Source organism: Equus asinus, chromosome 1 (assembly GCF_041296235.1).
Source record: "Equus asinus isolate D_3611 breed Donkey chromosome 1, EquAss-T2T_v2, whole genome shotgun sequence".
Classification (NCBI taxonomy): domain Eukaryota; kingdom Metazoa; phylum Chordata; class Mammalia; order Perissodactyla; family Equidae; genus Equus; species Equus asinus.
In genome coordinates this window covers 177,716,075-177,732,550 of record NC_091790.1, presented here as the reverse complement: position 1 = coordinate 177,732,550, position 16,476 = coordinate 177,716,075, and the positions used below count along the sequence as shown (strand labels likewise).

Below are 16,476 nucleotides of genomic sequence, written 5' to 3'. Positions count from 1 at the left end.
AATGATTATATTCTGTCCTGGGATATTAAAACAAACATTTCCAAATAATTTCTTAAATCATCTATTATTCAATATCAGTACAATTCACACTAAGTTAAAAATAAAAACCATTTTTCCAGTAGAAGTGATTATGTATTTTAGTGGGTCCTCTGTCCTATTCTAACCAGGATAAATTTTCCTGAATTGGATTTTCTTATCATTGTTGTTCACAGAGTTGGGAATTTACAGAAGCCTGTGTAAATACTTCTATTTGTCTCACAAATATTGAAACTATTTTTGTTGAACAGAACACTAACTTCTATAGTATTTCACTAAATATTTTCCCCATCTTGATAGACTTTTATTTTTAGCAATCTATTTTTCCATAATCTCTTCATGTTTTACACATTATTGTGGACTCTCCAGCTACACTGTAAACAAGGTCAGCAGCCCAAAGAGGAGAAACTTTGATTCTTGTCACAAAAGATAGTTTTAGAATATCCTTTATGGGTCCCCAAGCAGGGCAGGGCATAATTCTGCTATTCTCACATTTTTTAAGACTTCGAGGTGTCAAGAACACTGGCTCTCTTTTCCAAGGAAAATAGCTTAACTCTATAAATATAAAACTTATGCTTTAAAAAATTTTAAAGCATGAGAGCCATGATAAAATGCTGACAATACAGTATTGACAGCAACAGGTAACCAGTGGCTGTAAAATACACAGAGCTTTCTCTACACTTGAATCAAGCAGGATCTCACATATCTCAGATCTTGTTCTTGGTTAAAGAAAGGATAAAAGGAGCTGAGAGAAATGCTCTTGGCTGGCACTAGCTGGGGTGTTGGAGGGATGTGGAGGTGTTAGCGAGAGGGATCCGGTATCTCTTTGTTTCATTAAAACCCTAGGTTGACAGGAAACATAGGGGAAACTTAGCCACAGAAATGGTGCATCCGCTGTGCAGGCCAACAAGTGGATTCTCCCACCGCTACTTAGAATAAAGAAACTTATAGTTCTCTTTCTCTCATGTTTCTGGCCACAGTCATCTTTCTTCCTTTCTTCTGCATTCACTATTGTACTCTATTCCAATCACTTAATTTTCTTTCCTAAAAGTCTGAATGCCAAGAGTAAAAGCCCTTAGGAAGTTGTCCATGATCGGGTGCCAATTCAGCCCAAAATCTATATAGACTCTTGGATCTGTTAAAATGAGAATGTGGTTTGATTGACCTACTTTTAGTTTACTTTTTTAAAATAAGAGGGACTGAGTGAACTTGAGGGTGAAGTGAATTCTAATTCCGAATGCTGGAAATGCAAACCCAAGTCTCTTATTCTGCTCAAGAGTGTGCTGAATGAGTTGAGGTGGGGGCAATATTTAACATTTGACTGGATAGATCCTATTGTATTTTCTGTTTTTAAAGTGACTGCTTTGGAAGGAATTTCATTCACTGATTTATGTCACAAGTATCTACTGAGCACCTACGATATGGGCCAGGGATCTTTAGAGCCCAGTGTGTGTATCAACATCTACAGCGCCTGTATTTGAGACTAGACTCCTTCAAGAGAGAGTGCAAGGGGAACAACTGAAACACAATGTTAGTGGTGTTTCCCCCTCTCTGGCAGGCAGCAGTGATGTGTTAGAGAAGGCTTCACAGTAGAGATGAAAGACAACTAGGAATGCAAGGGGCCGCAAGCCACCAAAGAAAAAGGAAAAGCTTGACCCAAAGTGAAGGAGGGCAGGTGCAGAGGTTCAGGTCAAGCTGGACAGGTAGCCTGAGTTCAGGTTCTGAAGGACCCTGCATGCCTTGGGGAGGGCATCATACGACACCAAGAGTCATATGAACCTATGGGTCCTTCCCAATAATGTGTAGGAACAACACAAAATCCTATCTGTTATTTTCTCAGTGGTTTCCATGGATGGAGACTCTTGTTCCTCTATTGCGTTTCACTACTACAGTCAGTCGCAGAAGAATTTCTTTCTGAGAATTACAGAAACACACAATGTAAAAGGATAGTCCTTCTCCTAAGATGCAAGTTCCTGAAAGCATTTCAATATCCACTGCGACAAACTTGCAAAAGGCCTTTTTAACACTGGTCTTGGATAAGCAATAATTTATGTCAAGTAAGTCATGATTATAGTGTGTTCACTGAACTGTACACATTTTAGCAAGAAAACACGTAGGTGAGGATTTTCTAGGTTAACAGGGGATGCGTTTGTTGCTATTTTCATGGCTCTGTGTGTGTGTGTGTGTGTGTGTGTGTGTGTGATATTCAATATAGTGGAACTTCCAGCTGTGTTTTGATCAACTATTATGTGTGTTTGAGATTTTTTGGTGAGTGAGAAAGAATATATAATATGCAAAAAACTTTTCATTCTTTATTATTAAATACCACCCAAGCATCCTGAGAGCATCAATCACTGGAAACCTAAACTCGAGTCTACAAATCCTAAGTGGGATTATATGTGAACATATTTTCTCACTGAAACTGCATAGTCTGGCATATTGAATTGTAGCAGAATGCAATAAACAAGCCTAATTACTTTCACACAAGAAAGTCTATATCAATCTTTTCTTGATGACCTATTTTCAGTGAGTTTTCTCCAGTAGTGCAATCACCCAAACGAATTTCCAGCAGACTATGTACGAGAGTCTCAAAGCCTCACACTAAACAAGCCAGCACTCCCCATGTATTTATAAGGGAAAACTTGCTGCTTGGAGGCACACTTTCTCTGCCAGTATTGAGAGAAGACCTAATCTGTTTCACGGTTAAAGAGTTTATATGCCATTACCATTAGTACAGAGACTATTTGGCTAAATATTTTCTTATCTTTACTTACCTGAATGCCATTGAATCTAATACAGCTTAATCTCTCATCATGTTTGTAAAAATTAAGATTTCTTTTGTAATTGACAGATGTTGTAGGATTTTAATTTAAAAATGTGGAGGAGGAGACGGAGGAAGACGAGGAGGAGGAGCTCCCTTGAGAAGGTTAAAAAGCTCCCACCAAATAGGCAACTAGTGTACTTTCTTATGGGTATTTTATCATTTTGGGGGAGTGGAGGAGTTGGTATAAAATTTTGAAGAAATTATTGAGGAACTAAGAAGCATCTTGTGTTTTCTGGATTCTTCTGCCAAGAATACTAAGCAGCTAAGAAGTAATGAAAGGTTAGGAAGAAAGTAAGTTGGAGACGTAGGCAAGTGAGAAGCATTATGGGATACTCTCTTGTTGATGGATGATGCCCAGATTGTGCTATATCTTAAAGGATTTAAGGGCAACATGTACTAGCCATTCTTGGCTAATTAAAAGTGATTTCATTCCTTGTGCTTCTTTCCAAGAATCTATTTTCCAGACAGCAGTGACATCTATATCCAAAATTCTTGCCTCATTTTTATAGACTTTTAGGCAAGAATCACATTCATATCAACTCACTCTGAAATTTTAGCAGCAAAAGTTTACCTTTGTGATAAAATAGCAGCTGCCACCACCAAAAATTAACCCTCAAATTGGGAAAGACTTAATTACAGAAGTTATGTGACATTTTCTTAGCAATAGGCTGAACAAAACATACAAGAAAAGTGTTCTAACATCCACACTTTGCTTACATATTTTGCTACTTACACTATTATTTTGAATGAGGTATGGTAGAATATTGAGAACTAAATGCATTTCAGACTAGAGATGCAAAACCCAACCAACTTCTATATTCAAGCTTCTCTTTGAATAATATGAAATGACTAATACTGGCTTATCTTTTTGTTTCTGTATATAGCAAAAAGTGGGGGGGGGGACACAAAAGAGCTTTAAATTATGGGATGAAACAGTAAATGTTACACATTCCAAAGGAGGAAGTGCTGCTCATATGCTCATAGACAGTTTTTAAACGAATTCACATCTTTATTTTGTCTCTCCTTTGTATGACTTTCTACAGACTTAAAAAATCTGATTCATACAATCTAACACTTATTTCATTATTCTCTATTCTGGTATGCTCCCACCAGGGTTCATTTTATATCTGTAACCGGATGAACTCCTCAAAGAGAAAGCTGTTAAAGTCGAAGCACAGCGTTAAGCACAGAGTAACTGCTCAATAAAGATCTGGTGAAATGAGTTCCATTGATCTAAAGTGGACTCAACCCCTCTGGAGAGCGAGAGCACTGTACTCAGGGCATGGGAAGAAACACACCTTTTTCCTGTCCTTTCTTTATGTTGGAGGCAGGAAAAAGTCAGGTTCAAAATACCCAGGATAATTCCTACCATTTAACTTAACAATTTTCCCAAAGGATATAATCCTTTAATGTTCAAAATAAAGCAATGTCAGTTTTGAGAAGCAGAAAAAAATACACATATATCCTTATTTATTTATCATATGCATATATACATATAAATATATTTATATATGAAATGCTTATATAAATATATATTATATATATGCATTGCACACGTCATTTCCCCACTCTGGAGGCCATCAAAGGAAAATTTACCATAACCAAATATTACTTAGGAATAATCCAATCAACCATGCTTCGTAAACACAAGCCTTGCATCCAACTCTTATACAGCTATATTTCTTCATTACACAGGGAAAAATATGCTTACATTTCGATCCTTGACAAAGCTGCCACTTTATCCCTCTCCTAAACGGAATGATTCATTAGTTTACCACTTCACGTATCCTTAATGTAGCCTAAGAGACATACAGTAGATAGCAAAATCCTATAGTACTTTTCATGAATTAGAAGAAAAAAAATTGCTAAAATCAATTTAAAACCAAGTTCTGGGAAGCCTATTCTATGGATTATTCTCCATAGCACTGCTTTTATGTAAAACACAAGTTGCAAGCAATTTACAAAGATATCACTTTATGAAATATGAATATGATAGCCTTCAAGCAATCTGAAATCGTGGATGTGAAGAAAGCCTATTTATTGTCAGACAACTGACTGAAATGTCACAATAGTGCCTGTGCCCATTTTAAAAAGGAAATTTATATTTACAAATGTACTTACAAATCTTGTATTTACAAGAATTTTAAAGGTGAATGAAGTAAATAGTTTTGATTAGACTTGATAAAATTAGCCTGACACTACAAATATACCCTAATTCTTCTCATCCTTTCCAAAAGAAAAAAGTTTTTGGGACTATGATCTCTACTAAAATAGATAAAAATACATCATTTTAAGCAGCACCATTTCTTCTTATTGCTTCTCAAGGCACTGAGTGAATCAGTTCAGAGGAAATGTCTAGCTTCAATTCCTTTGTCCTGTGGTGACAAATCTGGAGTTCTACTATTCAGTGAATGAGCAGTTCCCAAGCTACTATCCTCTATTTCTCTCTCTTCTTCCCTTCCCATTATCAACTTCTCTAGTTTGTATGTATTGCTGCCTCTACTTCCCCTCCCTGAATATCTTTTTGACTCTGTGGTCCTTTCTACATCTTCACCTTTCCACAGAGGACACTCCCTTGAGGACCACCAAGGACTCGCTCACCAGAGAATGGCACCAAGTCCTAGCAATTAGACCAATTATACTTATATCAAATGGGGTAACATATTTGAAAGTACCTGTTAAACATTAAAGTATTATATAAGGAGGATGGTATTATCATACCTCCAAATGATCTATCAAATTTCCACTTTGGCTACCACAGGATAACAGTCTTTGAACTGAGCTTCCTGATTCCCAGTCTTACTCTGCTCCAATCCACCCTATATTCTGATACTTGAGTTATCATCCTAAAACAAAGAGATCTACTTAAGCCATTTCACTGCTCAAAATCCTTCCATAGTTCCCTGTTATATGCTGGATAAACTTCAAACTCCAAACCTTTCAATTAGCCATTGGAAATCCTACCTACTATTGGAGACTTTTCAACTACTACACATCCCTCCCAATTTTTTCTTCCCTCCAAAGACCACATTCTCATTTCCATTCCATCTTTCTGTGTGTGCCATCCTTTTTGTCACTAATGCCATTCGCCCCCACGGTGACCCCCAAAGCCCTACTCATTCACCCCGCAGGATCTACATCCAACCCCATCTCCTCCTAGAAACCTTGCCAGAGGTGAATTTAGCCTACACTCTCATACAACTCACACTTTCATATTCTGCAAACTCTGCCATATATGAGAGCTACTTATGTATGGATCTTTCTCTCTTGCAAAGGCTTAGCAGATCACTACAGGAATATTCTCTCTAGGGAAATATTTATCACAAAGAAGAGGCTCAAAAAAGATTCACAGAATTGATTTGTGCTTGTGTCCTCACCATTAATGACTAAGAATATTAAAATAGTTGTTTGGACCATCCAAAAAAATTCTTCAGTAACTTTTAAATGGAGCTATTAGTGCTTTTCAAATACAGTAAAAATAAATAGCGTAGTCCTGATAAACAATGTAAATGTTATTTTAAACACACACACAGATAAATTGCTGAAATGAAAAAAATTTAGCTAAATCATATCTATTACATAACAGAAAACAACTCTGACTCTAACAAATTATGCATGGAGAAAGAAAATAAACAAGACAAAGAAACAGCAAGAATATCTATCATGGACAAAACAAAAGATATCATGTGCTATGTCCTGACAAATGCACTTGGAATCCTATCTCGGAGGCTAGTTCAGTTATCCTCCCACTTGCTGATTGACTTGAATCTTTGGACCAACTCCAAGACTGTCTGGCCTCCTGAAGTTCCTCTGGCTTGCAAAGAGTATGAGGTCAACCACTATAGTCCATACTCCTCCTTCTAGGGTTACTCTGAAACTAAAACTGCCTTAAGAGGAGGAGAGAGAGATGGGAAGTTTTCCAGGGCCTTTGTCCTGTGGCACTAGCTTTGTTTTAGGATAGCGTGAAACTTGCCAATATCTCTACCTTAAGAAAAATGAACCAAGATTAGTAGTATCACAAGGTTGACCTAGATCCGTGGTTTTAAACCTTGGCTGTTCTCTGCAATCAACAGGGAAATTTTAAGAAAATAATCACGTCTGGGCCCCACACCCACACATGTACTTGATCCGAGGTGGGGCCCAGACGTCAATATGTTTTCAAAGTTCCACAGGTGTATAGTCAGCTTGGGTTGCTATAATAAAATACCTCAGACTGGGTGGCTTAAAAAACAGAAATTTCTATCTTACAATCCTGGAGGTTGAGAATTCCAAGATCAAGGAGCTGGTAGATTTGGTTCCTGGAGAGAGCTCTCTTCCCGGCTTACAGACGGCTGCCTTCTCACTGTGTCCTCACATGGTAGAGAGAAGAGGCTCTCTGGTGTCTCTTCCTCCTCTTATAAGGACACTAATCCCATCATGGGGACTCCACTCTCACGACCTCATCTAAACCCAATTACCTCCCAAAGGCCCACCTCCAAATACCATCATGTTGGGGGTTAGGTCTTCAACACGGGAACGTGGTGGGGACACAAACATTCAGTCCATAACAGCAGATAACTCCAAAGTGCAGCCAGGATTGAGAACCACTGACCTGGTTCAATGGTTATCAACCCTTTTTTGCCCTGAAATAAACATGACAATGATATCGTATGTGTGATACGCTTCTCCAGGGAGACCACGATTCTGCATAGTTCTGTATACCAGGTGAGATTCCACGCTTACGTATCCTATTCAAGAAAACGTGTCAAAGGCAAGAGGGTGAAAATGTCATTACAGAAATAACTTTTAATCTGACGACAATGTGATTGAGAACCAGGAGAAAAGCTAGAAAGTTCAGGGCCAGCCCAGTGGCACAGCAGTTAAGTTTGCATGTTCTGCTTCAGCGGCCTTGGGTTCGCTGGTGTGGACGTGGCACCGCTTGTCAAGCCATGCTGCGGCGGGTGTCCCACATATGAAGTAGCAGAAGATGGGCAGGGATGGTAGCTCAGGGCCAGTCTTCCTCAGCAAAAAAGAGAAGGATTGGTGGCGGATGTTAGCTCAGGGCTAATCTTCCTCAAAAAAAAAAAAAAAGCTAGAAAGTTCCTCATAGCTGGGCAGCATTTTGTTATTCTAAGCACACAATTAGGACTCTGGTGGGGACCATGATCTCCGCTTTAAAAGAGGTCATTTTAAACAGCAACATTTTCTTTTATTCCCATGCAAGGTACTGAGTGAATCACTTCAGAGAAATGGTGTAATATTCTAGACTCATCTTTAGCTAAATATGTTAGAACTTTAGGATTCAAGAAATAAGCAGTCCAGTGAGGGCAGTGAAAGAACAGAAAAATTATGGAGTAAATTCTAATGGAGAAGGCAGAGAAAAAGAAGAATAGAATGACTCTCCAAGAATGGAAAGGTACCTGTAGTCATTGTTATGAATATTTTAACAGAAAATCCTTCTTTCCTACTAATTAATAAATTATTCCAAATACATGAAGACTATACTTACAAGGAAATGTGTAAAAAATTTATCTCTTATCAATGTGTACATAAATTGATGTATGCTTACTGAATGAGACCAGAAAGCTCACATTAACCAGGACCCTGAATAATTGAATTTACTTTAATATCTCTGTGCAAATATCAGAAACAACAAAAAAAAGACAACCTGCCCATTTTAACACATTAGAATTTTTAGGCAGAAAGAAATGTTAACCCATACTTCTAAAATTATGCTAATTACTAAGCTCCCTAAATTATATTAACACAGTAAAAATATTTTTAAATAATGGTATCAAATAGCTTCAATCTCCTCCCTATCAAACTCTTCATCAAGATACTGAGTGATGCTGAGTTTTTTTAATCTTAAATTTGTGCTTAAAGGAAGTGAAGGCAAAGAGGAAATAGCAACAAAAAAAAGAACGGAAGAAAGAAAGGGTAGTGAGTGAAAAGAAAATAAAGCAAAGATCCTAATAGAAGGGCAAGTCTTTCTTTTTGTTTTTAACTCCTGTGAGGATTTCTAACTCATTCCATGCCTTGTTCCATTTGAATTCAACTCAATTCAAATCTTTGCTGAACATCTGCTACATTCAGGGCTAAGGCAGGTGAAGTACGTCATCTCTGGAATTAATGATCAAACTACAGACAAATTCCAAAGGCATGCATATCCACATAACGTAACTGTACTTTCTGTCATTTACCTGGTTACCAGAACTACTTTGGGCCACTACCTCTTATGGTCAGTTTGACTAGAGGGGACTTAGTCCAATATGATGGCTTTTGACTGACTAAAAAATACAGTCTTCATGGGTTCAAGATGCTTCATTCCTCATTACTGACACCCTTATCCCCACTGCCCTCTCTCCCTAAGAGGTGAACATACACACACACACACACACACACACACACACACACACTGACTTGATGCCCCGCCCCCTGCAACATATCCAAGCTTCATTGGTGCCAACTCATCTAGAATTAAATGTCACTCAAAATTGCTCCTGCCACTACACATGCCTTATCAATCATGGGGGCTTTATTTTTCCCATACAGATAGTGTCTGCATCTAGGTGATGCTTATGTGCATTTCCAGGAGAATCAAAAAAAGTGAAGTTCTGGTGCCAGAAGTGGCATTAAAGATGGATGGGTCAAGGTGAATGCTGATCTAACTCTCCAACTGGGATTAGCATCGAAAGAAGGAAAGGTCAGAGGAAACTGGCTGATCTCAATAGCAAAAAGCTACTGCTGTCTAAGAAGCTCCACAGTACTCTCTCCCTATGACCTTATGCATTAAAGATTTATTCAACTCCTACTATAGGTACTAAATCTAAGAATGCTAAGTTGAAGGATGAATGAAATAGTCTTCGCCCTCAAGGAGCTAGTCTAGTGGGGGAGACAGATACATTGCAAAACAATACAGTGAATGCTAGAACAAATTATGGAACGTGTGCTGTGGGAACAGAGCACTCTCTCTTGAACTAGCAGCTAAGCTTTCCCATTCAACCTTAGTTTATAAAAGCCACAAAGTGGCCAATAAACTTTCTTCATCTATTGCTCCTGTGACTAAGGCCGCCAGAATGTGTCTGTGATTTTCATACAGCTGACACAACATAGGCCAAAAATAGCCTAAATAACGTCAACACTTCAAATAATTTTCATGACTTTAGAAGTCTTTGTAGTTGACAACTTCTCATAGGTGCTATCCATTGATACTTGATCAGCTTTTTTTGATTCTAAGACAGCGTTGTTCAACAGACTTTCTGCAGTGATAGAAATGTTCTATATCTGCACTGCCCCATGTGCTGACCACACAGGCCTAGGGGCTATCGTATTGGACAGCACAGTTCTTAAATACGTGTTTTAGGACTGCGCAATATGATCGAATCATTTTTCCATTAATGCCTATACAGTACATTATACACGTCTCTGAAGAATTACAAACACAGTTAAAAACTGCCTTCCTTTTGTAACCTGAAGTTGCTGCTACGGATGACTCCTAATAAGACATTAAAAGTTTAAGCACAGTCAAAACATCCGTGTATCTTGTTTAAATTGACTCTGACTTTTCCCACTGGCCTTCCTGATGAAGTAAGAGACACTCTAAAACATTTGAAAGTTAAGATATTTAACACACTAAGAGATATTTGGAAAAGACTCTTATTCTCAACTAGTTCTAAACAAAGAAAGTATCTTTAAAATGAGATTTAAAGAGGTTTTCAACATGGGAATTGAATCAGATCAGCTGGATTGTAGGCTTCATGAGTATCAGGACTCTGTGTATTTACACACTGCTTAATTATTAGTGCCTGGTAGATGTCATGCACTTAGCACACATGTAGTTAAAATCATAGGGATGAGAATGTTCCATATCTGGATTACAGTGGTTGTTACATGACCATATGCACTTGTCAAAACTTTCAAGATGGCGCATTAGAAAAGGTAAATTACGCCTTAATTAAAATTTTTTTTTTTTACTTCTTGAAAAAAGTAATATGGGAGCACATAGGGAAAATCATGAACGGACATCCTCAAGAATGCAAAGGGGAATCTGAAATGTAGCATCACACGTCATATGAAGCAAGCTGGTAAATTCCAAACAGCAAACTGATCTCCTAGAAATGAAAGGAGAAAAAGGCTCATGGTTGGGAGTCAGAGGAACATACAGATTGAGAAAGGCTGTGTGATGTTAGGTAAGTCATTTGACTTCTCTGTGCCTCTGTTTCCTCAGCTGTAAAATGTGAAAAATGAAAACACCTACCTCAAATGGTTTCGGGGAGAGTGATACAAGAAAATGTACATAAAATGTCCAGCAGTAAATATGCACCAGCAAACACTGAGTAGATGGTAAATGGAAATGAAATACAAGCTCATCTTCTTAATCAAGCCCCTCCTTTGAGGTCCTCAAATGAGGCGGGGGAAGGGGGTTCCATTTCCATACTATAGTCTGAACAGTTGGCAAATGAGTGGTCAAGCAAAGCTACCAGGTTAGACATACCTCAAATCTCTCTGGGGTAAGAAGAATGGGGAAATGTAGCTCACGCTTCCAGAAAAACCTGAATTTTTGCCAGAAGCAAAATTCCCACAACATAAAGTTTTAAGCAGGCTCCCAAATAGCTAGTGCAGACATGTGAGCATAAATGAATTCATCAATGAAATGATTTATCTTGGCAAACAGCCCTGAGTGGAAGCAACCATCATCTACATAAAAAGGAGAGAGATGAAATTAAAAAACTGGTACTCTGCAAATCAAAAGTAAGTAATTTTCCTGAATGGAAACAATTTATTACTGGGGGGGGGGTAAGCAAGAATATTTTCTATTCCCGGTTACAATTGGTTTTCAGAGGATAAACAGACCAAGCTGAGAGTCACAACATATTGGATCCCACCAATTCCATACTCAGGGTAAATTAAGCAATTAATTCTCGCAGAGGAATTGGGTAAAACTTGTGCCTAATGTGGCCCTTAAAGCAGTAAGACAGGACTTAAAAGTTCAGAATCTGATTTATTACATATTTAACAATAATATTTAACCATTTGAATTTAGCGTTCCTTGCAGGGCTATAACTCACTCAATTCAAAGATCTTGAATTCTCATTAGTTGAAAGAAACCATTCCTTAAAAGCTCTTAAAACACCTACCTCTCCCGTATGACTCACAGTTAAGCCTCCTTACAGGAAAGCCATGCAGTTTTCCCCATTACCTGTTCAGTGGGTCAAGACTAAATAATAACTAGAGTTGTGCAGTCATTACGTTAGCTCTCCACCTAGTACAAAACCACTCAATTATTTAGAGAAGGTCTGAGTTCACTTAGGGAATTATTTTGGACTCATCTTTAATTTCTGCCTCTCTGAATAAGAATCTCCATGTTGTGTTACTCACGTGATTTAAAAAAAAAATATTAAGTAGGTATCAGAAATCAAGTCCACAATAAGAATTTGTTAATAATCCAGAAAGTTTGGTAACATTTAAACGTCAAAATAGCTCAGTAGTTGTCAAAGTGTGGACGTGGACCAGCAGCATCAGCACATCCTGGCAACTGGTTAGACATGGAGATTCTCAGGCCCCACCCCAGACCTACTGGGAGAATCAGAAACTCTTCGGGGTGGGCCCCACAATCTGTGTTTTGACAGGTCCTCCAGGTGATTCTGATGCACACTAAAATTTGCGAAGTGAAGTGTGATTTAGCTACTTCTGGAAAAACAGTTGAGGCCAGAGGTCAATCTTGATAGAATTATCCAGAGGGATGAACTCACAGATGTATTTAACACTCCCCCCCTCCAAAACAACAAACATGATGTTCCTCTTTACTCCCTAGTGATCCCCAGTAGTAATTTGGGAAGAAAGGGTTGGTTTCAGTTCAAATAATCTAATGAGAATTTTTCTGGTTGCAGAGTTCCTTGAAAGAAGCAATTGGTCTATATGTGCAATTCAACACACCGAGACATTTTGGACAGAGAAAGTGATAAGGTCATTGAGACATTCTTAACTGCTAAAAAGGAACACCTTAGTGAATTCTACAACTTGTTCCTGGATAATGGTAAGAATGGCAGCCTAACATTCAAATTGTATCCGAACTGTCATCCTGCACAGCAAGTCTCAGTTGACAGACCTTTCCTGAGTTCTATTACACATGCTAGGCTACTTCGCTGGCTCCAAGGACACTGCAGATGAGTAATAAACACATCCACAGATACTACAGCAGATGTTGAGGAAAAAGTCATTGAAGTGGAGGCTGAATTTTTCATTTGTAGATAATGTGCCTGTTTTTCAAACCGTGCTACCTGGAGATCAAGACATTCATCCCATTTGAGGTTGCCTGGCCCCTAGGTCAGCCTGAAGGCAACAATGTTAAACTGAGAAGGGATAACAAAAGTAGCCACCTGCCAGTCTCAAACAAATACAACACATTTTGAGTTCTAATACAGGCTTACATTCAATATTATCACATAAACTTGTGATATTCTTCAACAATCTAATTCTTTACAGTTAAATTTTACCTCATCAAAGTATTAAAGAAAATGTCTAATAAACTGAAATCTATATAACCAAAAACAACAACCTAAAAATAACGCTTTATTGAGAAAAAGACTTTGCAAAATGTTGTATATTGGAATGGAATATCACTCAGCCACAAAAAGGAATTGGGTACTAATCCAAGATACAACATGGATGAATTTTGAAAACATTATGCTAAGTGAATGAAGCCAGACACCAAAGACCACATATTGTGATGATTCTATTTATATAAAATGCTCAGAATAGGCAAATCTATAGAAGAAGAAAGTAGATGAGCGGTTGCCAGGCCTGAGGTCAGAGAGAGTGAGGAACCACTGTCCATGGAGTTTCTTGCTGGGGTGGTTCAAATGTTCTGTAATTAGATAGTAGTGATGGTTCCACAACTTTGTGAATATACTAAAAACCACTGCCTTGTACACTTTAAAAAGATGAATTGTAAGCCACGCGAATTGTCTCTCAGTTAAAGAAATTCACAACACACTCAGGGCAGGTGACTTGCATGGCGTACAAAGCAATATTCTCTGGTTTCTTTCCATACCACAGTGAAATTTACCTCAAATGATAATCTAAGTACCAAGAGGATCTGGCTTTGTTGTTAAAACAGATCGATAATGGAAATGTAAATTCAACAGGTGTGTATTTGATGATCACAGCACTTTCAAAAGACGTCTTCCCTCTCCAGAAGCAAATGTATGGTTTTAGAGAAAACCAGGACCAGATTCCCCCGCAAGTCTGAAATGTAAACGTGTATATCACATCACCCCTGAGGATTTTCATAAAGCCTTTTGGCATTTAAATTATGTCCATGTATCTGGGGGGCTATTGGCAATTATTACCATATTTGCAATGCAATTCTCATTAGCTAAAACATGAAAATGATTTCTCTTTCTAAAGGTTACTGTGAGCACCATCTATTGGATGAAAATGTAGGTTAATATCTACTTTATTATGAACAATCTAAAATAAAAAAATTGGGATCCTCCAACTGAAAAAAGTAAAATACGTGTACTCACAAACTAAGGTATATTTTCTAACTTTTAGGTTAATGCCTCCAAACCAATTATACTCCATCGTAGTAGAACATCTTCAAGAAGGAAAAAAGACATTTCCTGATTAAAATGCAAAATCCAGTCTTAACAGTTCTTCTAGAAAATGACTAGAACACTTGAATCTGCTTGGCAGATAAATATTCTAACTGGCTATTTCAGAAAGCAATTTCAGTAGTAAATGTGTAACCTGGAAGGTGGTGGATGACAGATGAATCCATGAATACATCTATCAACCTACAGGTCCTCTCTGACTTTGGTGGCAATGGCAGAACTTGATAGAAATTTTAATTGAAACTTTTTTTTTGAAGTGACTGCCCAGACTTGAAAGTGACTAAATTAAAAGTACTGGAAAACACTGAAAAGTCAGGTTGGTACTTGTTCCTGTTACTACCTTTCGGGCGCGCTCTGGCGTGTGTGTGTGTGTGTGTGTGTGTGTGTGTGTGTGTGTGTGCGTGCGTGTATTAAATTCGCATCCGGCAAGTGTATTTTTCATCCAAATCCATCCTATCTGTAGCAAGAACTTAACCGCAAAACCGCGATACACTACGTAGCCCCGCACCAAGGTTGTATTTATCTCATGTGTATCTAAAAGGCTCTTTTCACACTTTGCAAAAGAGGAGGGCGAAGAGCTGTGAGGGCAGGGACGGCGACAGGCAGACCTCTCTCCTGGCGGCCGCAGCACGCATCCCCGCCGGCAGATGGAAGGTGGCGGAGGCGCGAGGTGGGGAGGGGGCGCATTCTCCCACGCTGCTGACAAGAGTCGCGCGGCCGCCCACACCGTGGGATGCCCAGTCCACGGTCCCTTTTTCCTCCTTGCTAGATGGCGGCGGTAGTAAGTACCGAATGTGCTGAAATCTCCCCACCCGTGTCCAAAACGATCCCGGAGACAGCCCCACCGAGGTCTTCTCACTCACCCAGGCGGCAAACACAGAGGAGCTGAATACAAGCGAGGAAGCGCTTTAGGATTCGCATCTCCAGACGGTCCGGGGCCCCCCACGGCGCGGCTCCTCAGCTTCTCGGGATGAAGAGGGAGGGGGCGCGAAGGAAATGTTTTCTCCTCCAGTGTACAGATCGGTGTGAGATTGTGTGTGTGCGTGTGCGAGAGAGAGAGAGAGAGAGAGAGAGAGAGAGGAATAATCGAGTGAAGGACGCGTGGGGCTCGCGGGAGGGAGCCGCTAGCCGAGGCGCATGCCGGCGGGCGGGCGGGCGGAGGCGGTCTCGCTGGGCGGCCGCGGCCGCGTCTGAGCGCTCGGAGCGCAGCGGCGCCTGTGTGCCGGGAGCGCGCTCCGGCCGGGCTGTGCGCGCCGCGGCGGCGGGGGCGGGGTCGGGGGCGCAGCCGCGGGGAGCGTGCGGCTCGCCCGGGGTCGCGCGCGGGGGGCGGAGGGGCGCGGCTGTCGCTCAGGGTCCGGGTCCCAGTGTAGCGATTCACTTAGCGCCACCCCTCCCCCCGGCCCCTGCCACGGGCTTCGCAGCCCTGGAGTTAGTAGAACGCGCTGCGGTTTAGAATCTTCGCGGAGAAAATGTCTCTTCATTAAAACTCCTTCAGCCCTTTGGAAGAGGAGAGGAGGCCAGACTCCCATTGTCCCGCACAGCCAGTGATTGACCTCTGGGGTAACCCCTGGAAATGTTTTTCATTTTATTGTTGTCCTTCCTGCAGATGCTAAGTAGGTCCAATCAGAAAGTGGGTGGGGACCCCTGGGCAAACTGATTCCCTTCTCCTTTCTCTTTCCATTTTCCAAATCACCAAAGTAGTTCCGACCCCATTAGCTCTAGGGCAGTTGACTGCAAATAATCTCCAGCCCTGATTGTGACCAGTCAGACCCTGCCCCTTGCCCAGACTCCAATCAAACTGTCCTGCTGTGCACAGCTGCTTGGAGGCACTTTCAACTCTGCTATGGTCCTCCCGGACGGGACTACCCAAGCGCCTCCTCGCACAGGGTCGCGCGGGAAGATTTTTTAATTGCTTGACTGAAAGATATACAAAAGAAATACAATACATGCCTCAGAGCTGGAAATGTACGTGCTTGTTTCTATGGCGGTCTCCTAACTAGACTGTGAGAACCTTGATGGCAG

At 40.1% G+C, this 16,476-nt stretch overlaps 1 protein-coding gene across 4 annotated transcripts in view; it reads right to left on the bottom strand.

Annotated features, from left to right (window-relative positions):
• Positions 1 to 15,704, bottom strand: part of PTPRZ1 (protein tyrosine phosphatase receptor type Z1) — a 177,244-nt gene extending 161,540 nt beyond the window's left edge. For all 4 annotated transcript variants that reach the window (XM_044760653.2, XM_044760686.2, XM_044760730.2 and 1 more), the window contains exon 1: positions 15,318 to 15,704. In XM_044760653.2, coding sequence (XP_044616588.2) covers positions 15,318 to 15,375 — 58 coding nt within the window. In that variant the 5' untranslated portion in view covers positions 15,376 to 15,704. The remainder of the gene's footprint in view (positions 1 to 15,317) is intronic.
• Positions 15,705 to 16,476: the final 772 nt, after the last annotated feature.